Source organism: Canis lupus, chromosome 15 (assembly GCF_003254725.2).
Source record: "Canis lupus dingo isolate Sandy chromosome 15, ASM325472v2, whole genome shotgun sequence".
Classification (NCBI taxonomy): Eukaryota; Metazoa; Chordata; class Mammalia; order Carnivora; family Canidae; genus Canis; species Canis lupus.
The window spans coordinates 17,459,164-17,468,698 of NC_064257.1; the positions used below are offsets into that span (position 1 = coordinate 17,459,164).

The 9,535-nt window shown below is 36.9% G+C and overlaps 1 protein-coding gene across 1 annotated transcript; it reads left to right on the forward strand.

The window, feature by feature from the left end:
• The first annotated feature begins 7,297 nt into the window (after positions 1 to 7,297).
• Positions 7,298 to 8,219, forward strand: LOC112654281 (olfactory receptor 11G2-like). The gene is given in 2 exon segments (XM_025438670.1): positions 7,298 to 7,978; positions 7,980 to 8,219. Coding segments are annotated over 2 exon segments (879 nt in total). The 5' UTR covers positions 7,298 to 7,339.
• Positions 8,220 to 9,535: the final 1,316 nt, after the last annotated feature.

A 9,535-nucleotide genomic window follows, 5' to 3' on the forward strand; every position in this document is an offset into this window, starting at 1 on the left:
ATGCTAAAACTGTTTAACATTTTGAGAAACTGAGAAACTATATTCCACATTGTCTTTCCACAAAGCACTTTTTATATGATTTGCCAGTATCTTCTCCTCATAGGCAGTATTTCCACTTTCTTAATGGTATCCGTTGAAACATAAAAATTTTCCATTTTGATTAAGTCAAGTCTGTTTTTTCTTTTGTCTCTTGCACTTTTGGTGTTTTAAGAAACCACTGTCTAACTAAATATTGCCTAAACAGATATTTACATTTATCAATTTTTCTATAAGTTTCATAGCATTAACTTTTGCCTTTAAGTATGATCCATTTTGGGTTAATTTTTGTAGGTGGTGTGAGAATGTATATATGAACATCATTCCTTTGCCTGTAAATATCCAGTTGTCCCAGCACAATTTATTGAAAATAATTAATTATTATGTCATTAAATACTATGGATTAATAGAATTCCACTAGATCAGACAAGTTAGTAAGCATTGTATTGAAGCCACAAAACAAAATCAAAGTAGTCCCAAACTCCCATTTTTGAGGGTCTGTTTTCCAGAACCATTCCTGGCACCAACCTCTGTAACGGAAAGGTCCAGTCAGCAGATAAAAAGTACTGTAACATAGAAAACTTAGTGTAAAGAAGAGATTACTAAGATAATAAAGAAACATCAAAAACAAGACAAAACAAAAAGGGGGAAGAAGGGAACAGGGAATACTTAGCACGAAATTGAATGGGCCAGATGCCATTCTTAGTTCTGGGGCAACAAGGGGAAAAATTTGGAATTATTAAAAACCTGAAAGCTTAGAGATCAGGCCCTATGAACTGAAAATCATATTCTCAGGAAAGGGCACCAGCCACCTGAAGTTGTGCCGATGTCACTAACGAAGAACATTGATGCTATTTATGCCAACATGTTAGAAAAATATCCATTTTACCATTATTGTGGAACTCCGCGTCCACAGGGGTTTTCTTCCACCGTCTGTAGCTTCCAATAAACTATCCACTTCTTGTTTATCCAATTCAATTAGCATGATGTCATTGATATAGTGGGCTAGTGTGATGTTCTGCAGAATGTCTACCACTCAAGGTTTTATTGGACTATACTATCATAGCAGGAAGCTGGATTAACACAGCTTTGTTGCCTATTCCAAGTCAGTAGAATTATTTCTGATTCTTTTTTCTGATAAAATAGGAAAAAGCACAAATGCCACTCAGTGTTCCCAGAGGCCTGCTTTTTTTTTTAATCTCAGTTCAATTGCAAGCTGAATTAGCCCTGTGATGTGGCAATAGCCCCTCCTAGCCATGGTGTGAGATTAATCCTGTTTGCCTAGGTACCCACCCAGAGACTTGGCAGGGACCTTTACAGGGACCCAGTGAGAACAGCCCTGTCCCTGCATCTGGTAACACACATGCCATCTGCAGACCCACTGCAGAACCTAAAGCATACACTTGTCCCAGCACCAGCCCTATAGACCAAGGTCCAAAAGGCCGTTCCCCCATCCAAGTATCAGAGAGGATCCAAACCTGCCCCAAAACCCTGAGAATAGTCTCGACGTCAGACTCCGCTGCAGATCCAGGAGCAGCCACATGATCTGGCTCAAATCCCATACAACTACAATCCTGCAAAACTGCAGAATAGATTAATTCGGTAAAGTGGCAAGATACAAAACCAACATACAAAAAAATCAGTTGATTTCTATACACTTAACAATGGAAAGTCCAAAATGAAATTAAGAAATTAACAATCTCATTTACAATAGCATCAAAAAGAATAAAGTACATAGGAATAAATTTAACCAAGGAAGTTAAAGATCTCTCCACTGAAAATTGTAAGATACTGATGAGGGAGATTGAAAGGGGCACAAATAAATGGGAAGATATCCCGTGTTCATGAATTTTAAGAATTAGTATTGTTGGGATCCCTGGGTGGCGCAGCGGTTTGGCGCCTGCCTTTGGCCCAGGGCGCGATCCTGGAGACCCAGGATCCAATCCCACATCGGGCTCCTGGTGCATGGAGCCTGCTTCTCCCTCTGCCTGTGTCTCTGCCTCTTTCTCTCTCTGTGTGTGACTATCATAAAAAAAAAAAGAATTAGTATTGTTAAATGTCCATACTACTCAAAGCAATCTACTTCAATGCAATCCCTATCAAAACTCCAATGGCCCTTTTCATATAAATAAAAAACATAATCCTAAAATTTGTGTAGGACCACAAAATAACCCAAATAACCAAAGCAATCTTGAGAACGAAAAATAAAACTGGAGGCATAACACATTCTGATTCCAAATTACATTACAAAATTATAGCAATCAAAACAATATGATACTGACATAAAAACAGACACATGGGTCATTGGAACAGAATACTCAGCCCAGACATAGAACCGTGCATACATGGTCAACTAAGAATATGTACATAATGGGAAAAAGATCGTCTCTTCAATAAATAGTGTTGGGAAAACTAGATATTCATACACAAAAGAATGAATGGGCCCTCTTATACCATACCCAAAAATCAACTTGAAATAGATTAAGGACTTAAACATGAGACCTGAAACCCTAAAACTCACAGAAGGTAACTTAAGGGAAAAGTTCCTTATAGTCTTAGCAATGATTTTTTGGGGTTTGGATTTGATGCAAAAAGCACAGGCAACAAAATCAAAAATTAACAAGTCAGATTATATCAAACTGAAAGCTTTTGTATGGCAAGGAAATAATTAACAAAGACAACCTACAGAATGGGAGAAAATATTTATACACTGTGTATCTGATGAGGGGTTAATAGTCAAAATATATAAGAAACTCATACAACTAAATAAAATCTTTTAAAAAGTGGGGGTGGGGGGAGGCCAGGGTGGCTCAGTAGGTTGAGCATCTGCCTTCAGCTCAGGTCGTGATCTCAGGGCCCTGGGATCAAGCCCCACATCAGGCTCCCTGATCAGAGGAGAGTCTGCTTCTGTCTTCCTCTCTCCCTCTGCCTCTCACCTTGATTGTACTCACTCTCTCTCTCTCTCTCAAATAAATGAATCTTAAAAAGAAAACTCATACAACTAAAGCAAGGTACAAATAATTATAAATATAAATAAATAAATTTTAAAACACACTAAGGATTTTTATAATCTTATTTCTAAAAAAAGATATGCAAATGAGCAGTAGGTACATGAAAAGGTACTCAGCATCACTAATCATCAGGGAAATGTGAATCAAAATCATAAAAGTTACTTCACACCTGTGAGAATGGCTAGCACCAAACGACAAATGATAACAAGTGTTGGTGTGAATGCAAAAGAAAAGGGATCCCTGGTTCGCTGTTGGTGGCAATGCAAACTGATACAGCCACTATAAAAAACAGTATGAAGATTCCTAAGAAAAATAAAAAAATAGAACTATCATGCAATCTGGCAATTTCACTTCTGGGTATAAATCTAAAGAAAATGAAAATACCCCATTGAAGAGATACCTGCACTCCTGTGTTTACTGCAGCATTACTCCACATAGCAAGACATGGAAGCAACCTAAAGGTCCATCCACAGACGAATGGATAAAGAGAAGGTGGTTAGATACACAATGGAATATTATCCAGCCATGAGAAAGAAGGAAATCCTGCCATTCATGCAACACAAGTGGACCTTGAGGGTGTTATGCGAAGTGAAATAAGCTAAACAAAGACCAATACTGTATCACTTGTACGTAGAATCTCAAAAATCTGAACTAATAGAAAGAGAACATACTGGTGGTTGCCAGGGGCTGGGAGGTAGAGGAGACGGGGAAGATATTTGTCTAAGAATACAAATTTCCAGTTATAAGATGAAAACACTTTGGGGTTCTAATGGACATCATGGTAATTATTGTCAGCAACGTTGAATTACATAATTAAGTTGCTAAGAGAGTAGATCTTCAACGTCCTTGTCACAAGAGATAAAGAATAATTACACGAGGTGAGGCAGTTGTTAGCTAATGTTATAGTGCTAATCACTTCGCAATATGTGAGTGTATCAAATCAGCACATCATACACCTTAAACTTTTTGCTATATAAATATAAATATATTTTTGCTATATAAATCTGGGGGAAAGTGTTTAAGGAAAAAAGACTACAAAGAAGAGAAGTACAGATGTTATACAAAGAAGCAATGGAGATAGGAGGAGTGGGCACCAGAAAGAGGCCACCTCTCCAGGTGACACCACTGCAGCCCACTAGCCTCCCTGCTCTTTTCCTGACATACTGCATGTATTCCCAGCGTTAATTGTTCTTTCTGCCTGAAATGCCTCTTGATATCCTCTTGGTTTGGTCCCTTACTTTTTCCAGCAACTGCTCAAATGTTTTATCTCTGCTGGACTTTCCTTAAAACCCTATTTCAAGTTACAATACCTGTCCCATTTCTGGCCCATTCCACTTTCACACTTCATTATTCTAAAAAATAATAGTAATTATTATAGTGCACTTACTGATCTGATCGTCTGTTGTTTTCCCTACCCCCACTGAATTGTTTCTGGGGTTTTTTTTAATTGTTTTTTGTAGGCAAGAACTTACTCTATTTTGTTTGCCTGGAGGTAATCCCAATACCTGGTATGCATTTGATAAATATTTGTTAAATAACTCCAGACCAGTCTTAGCACTTAAAATTACATTTTTTTCTAATGGACATGATGAAATTGTGACTGAAATGTCTCTAAACAACAAATTTAAAAACTAATATTTATGGGGAAGGAATTTTCTCTCTCTTCAAAATAGAAACAGGGAATCCAATGCTGTGTCTTCATATTATAGCTATTACAGCAAGCTCTCTCACTATTTAATTATTCCCCAAGAGCTTTTTGCATTGCCTAGTGAGAAAAAAGCATAAGAGGAGGTAAGAAGCCAATTCTGCAATGCACTAATTCTCAGGGAATAGCAGGGCTTGAGATTTCATTATAAATAAACAAAATTCAAACCAATCTCATCTACTGAACAAATACTCTAAAAATATCATGAGAGAGGCTCCCAAATCTCAAAAGACTATGATGTAAAGAAATAAATATAGATAATACCTTCACCTAGGCTTAATCTTAACCATAAATATGAGCTTTGCAGTTAGGAGAAAAAAAAATTTTAATTCACTCTGTACAACTGATGGCACATTGCAGACTGGGTTCTCCATGTCTTCAGAAGTCCCTCACATGCTTTTCACTCTGTGGGGTAATGTTTTATTCTCCCTCTCTGGCCTTTCTTCTTGGCACACATCCAAGGAGTGAATTAAAACTTTTCATGCCTATTACAAATGCTGATTTTCTTCATAAACGGATTTACTGGCAAGTGCTTACTTCTTGCTCTGAAAATGTAAATATCTGATTAGAATGAAATTCAGACAGAAGAGTTTGAAAAGATTAATTTTTCTCTCATTTCCCCAGGTCTAGAGAAATGCATTTATCTAGCTTCCTTATCCCTTTAAAATATAAACAAGTATTGTTTACAGCAAGAGGCCTGGAGATTTTGTGTAAAAATCTTTAATAAATTACTAGAGGTGGATGAATGATGAATTGTGTTGCTTAACAGAGAAAGTATAACAAATCTCTGACTCAGCTGATACCATATCTCTCTAACTCATATATTGCTCTCAGTTTTACTAATTTACTAATTTTTCTCAGTTATGTGAAATAACTTCCCTTAATGACAAAATCATTCAGCATCTGGATGCTGTTTCTTGCATTTATAGGATCTTCTTTGGATTATGACCTAATACAGTTAGTATTCCCAAGAAATACTGTAACAGAAGACACAAACAGGGTGAGTATTGATGCTGATTTTATATACCACTGTTAATGTCCCGTTGTCATTCAAAATATTAAGATAGCTTAGAATAAGATACTAATCATTTAGGACATAGTCCAGAATAAAAAGGACAAAAACAAATGAGTTTTAAAAATTCAGCAAATGAGTTATAAAGATGGCCACTAAGACCTGCCAGGCACATAAATGAGCTTTTTCTTCAATAAAAGAATGCAGCAGCATAATTTGGGCATCTTATAGGTTAGAGTATTTTTGAACTTAAAAATATCAATTGCCTCTTACATTAATATTAATATTATGCTTTTTCTCTCTTTGCTTCTATATATTTTGTCCTCACTTTTCATACTTAAGTACAATGTAGTTAACTTAAAGACATTCTATTTTTCACTTCTTATGAATGGCCAAGATTCACTAGTTCCATACCTTGCTGTCTCTATATAAGATGACATTTAATTCTTTCTCAGATATTATACAACAAACTCAGCTAAGAAAAGTCATACAATTATTCTGGATAAAAATCCTAAATAATATTTTTAAAATATTTTTTATTATTTTTTTGTATTTTTAAAAATGCGTTATCTTAAAATAATCTTACCATTCAGTAACAACAAATCAAGGGAGAATTTTTGTCTTCCAGGACAGGAAGAAAAATCAACAACAAAAAAAAAACCCCTTTTATAATTGGAAAGATCCTAGTACGTGCCCTCTACTGCCACCTTAATATGATACAATTGCTATGGGAAACAAATGGACGGAACTTCCAGGTACATTCAGAACTGATAAAGTCTATACTGTACAATGACTATACATAAACAGCAGTCCTTCCACCTAGATGCCAAATGTGATAGCCAAGAGTAGATTTCTAAGGAAATAAGACATATAAAAGTTAAGCTATGGTTCAATAACAACAAACTGGGGGTAATTTTAGGTGTCAAAGTGTAAGGCTCTTCCCCATGCTATGGAGCTGAATCCAACAGGCTGTATAGACAGAAAGCATTTTTTACATGGCAAGTAAAATGACTGGTCATATAATGAACCAAAGAGCCATTTTAGTCATCGCTTTATGCTACCATAAACAAGCACAAAAAGGAATATTCTTTGTGCTCCATCTTTGTATCTCAGTCAGACAAATCTTTTTGGTATGTCTTAATGGAAGTAATACTTCATTTGATATTCTTATCAATATTACTAATTACAACAAATTAATTTTACATTATACTTTAGAAATAAATTTCAATTTTATACTCCTAATGTGTAATCTAATATCTTGACCCAGTTTACTGATTGCCCTCACATCATGTTTTGATATATATTATTATTTATATCTTATCAAAATGAAATCATACTCTTAGGGAAGAGGCTATAATGACCACAGCTTTGTTGCTTTAACAGAAACCTCACTGTTTATCACTTTATCAAAAAAATGGTCAAGAATTTAGTGTTTTCAAGAAGAACCATCATACTCTATTAAGGTGCAATAACCAAGTCATCTCCATGCCTTCTAGACCAATGACTGCGTCCAGCACAGAAACCACCAACTCCATTAGCCACTTCATCCTCCTGGGCTTTCCCTCAAGCCCAGAAATGCAGCTGCTCTACTTTGGGCTCTTCTCAGTAGTCTACACCCTGACCCTGATGGGGAACACAGCCATTGTCTGTGCTGTGCACTGGGACCGGCATCTTCACACTCCCATGTACATCTTCTTGGGGAATTTCTCTCTTCTGGAAATATGTTATGTCACCAGGACCGTTCCCTATATGTCAGCCAATTTCCTGTCCACAAGCAAGTCTATCTCCTTTGTGTGCTGTTTCACACAGTTCTATTTCTTCTTCTCTTCGGGGTGTGATGAAGGCTTCTTCCTTTGCATCATGGCCTTTGACAGGTACCTTGTCATTTGTCATCCTCTCCATTACCCACGCATCATGACTAAGCAGCTATACACTGGCCTTGTCATCTTCGGGTGGTCGAGTGGGTTCTTCCTCTTCCTAACCCCAGTTGTTCTCATTTCACAGTTGCCCTACTGTGGCCCAAATACCATCAACCATTTTTTATGTGACCCCGTCCCACTGATGATTCTGTCCTGTTCTGAAGATTCCATCACTCAGCTCATTTACTCTACTTTCAATGCTATTTTCATGATTAGCACCTTTCTCTTTCTCTTTTGCTTCTATGCTCTGGTGATTGTGGCTGTGCTACGGATGCCCTCAGGAGCAAGCAAACAGCAAGGCTTTCTCCACTTGTGCTTCTCATCTGGCAGTGGTGATCCTGTTTTTTGGCTCCATTATGGTGATGTATGTTAGTCCTGCATCAAGACACCTAGTGCAAGTGCAGAAAATTGTGACATTACTTTATTCTGTAATAACACCTCTCTGTAAACCTCTAATTTATAGCCTCAACAACAAGGAGATGAAGATCTCCCTAATGAAAGTCTTTGGGACTGAAATACCTGTCCATAAAATATAAATCAGAAGTCAGAGTGAATCAAATTCTACCACAACCTATCTTAATAACATATGAGCAAGATAATTTTCTAAAGAATTCAATAATTTTGGTTAGGGAACTATTACAATAAAGCCCACCATCATTTTAATATATCCCTCACTACATGATGGGCTAGTTTTCTTTAAGAAATAAAACTGTATTAGTCTCTTAAAAAAATGGTGTTGGGAAAATTGGCCAACCACATGTGGAAGAATAAAACTGAACCACTTTCTTGTATCATACACAAAATAAACTCAAAATGGATGAAAGACCTAAATGTGAGATAGGAATCTATCCAAATCCTAGAGGAGAACACAGGCAGCAAACTCTTTGACTTTGGTCACAGCAACTTCTTGCTAGACACATGTCCAAAGGCAAGGGAAACAGAAGCAAAAATAAACTATTGGGACCTCATCAGGATAAAAAGCTTTTGCACAGCAAAGGAAATAATCAACAAAATTAAAGGCAACCTACAGAAGGGAGAAGATATTCACAAATGACATATCAGATAAAGGGCTAGTATCCAAGATCTATAAAGAACTTATCAAACTCAACACCCAAAAACCAAAGAATTTAGTCAAGAAATGGGCAGAAGGCATGAACAGACATTTCTCCAAAGAAGACATACAAATGGCTAACAGGCACATGAGAAAATGTTCCCCATTACTCAGCATTGGGGAAACACAGATCAAAACCACAAGGAGATACTAACTCACACCAGTCAGAATGACTAAAATTCACTACTCAGGAAACAACACATGTTGGCAAGAATGCAGAGAAAGGGAACCCTCTTACACTGTTGTAAGAATGCAAGTTGGTGTAACCACTCTGGAAAACAGTATGGAGGTTCCTCAAAAAGAGGGCACTTGTGATTTGCACTGAGAGTTGTATGTAAGTAACAGACCACTGAATTCTACTCCAGAAACCAATATTGCAATATGTTAAAAAAAATTTAAAGTAAAAAAAGAACAACAAATAATAAAAATAAAAACAGTCTAATTGACACTAGATTTGCAGCAAAGGGAGTTAAATCCTGACTAATGCTTGGCCCTTTGTATTTAGCACCTATCTTAATCCTTTGGGGAGTAAAGTCAAAAAATTCCTAATTCTTTTTTTTTAATTTTTTTTATTTATTTATGATAGTCACAGAGAGAGAGAGAGAGGCAGAGACACAGGCAGAGGGAGAAGCAGGCTCCATGCACCGGGAGCCTGATGTGGGATTCGATCCCGGGTCTCCAGGATCGCGCCCTGGGCCAAAGGCAGGCACCAAACCGCTGCGCCACCCAGGGATCCCAAAA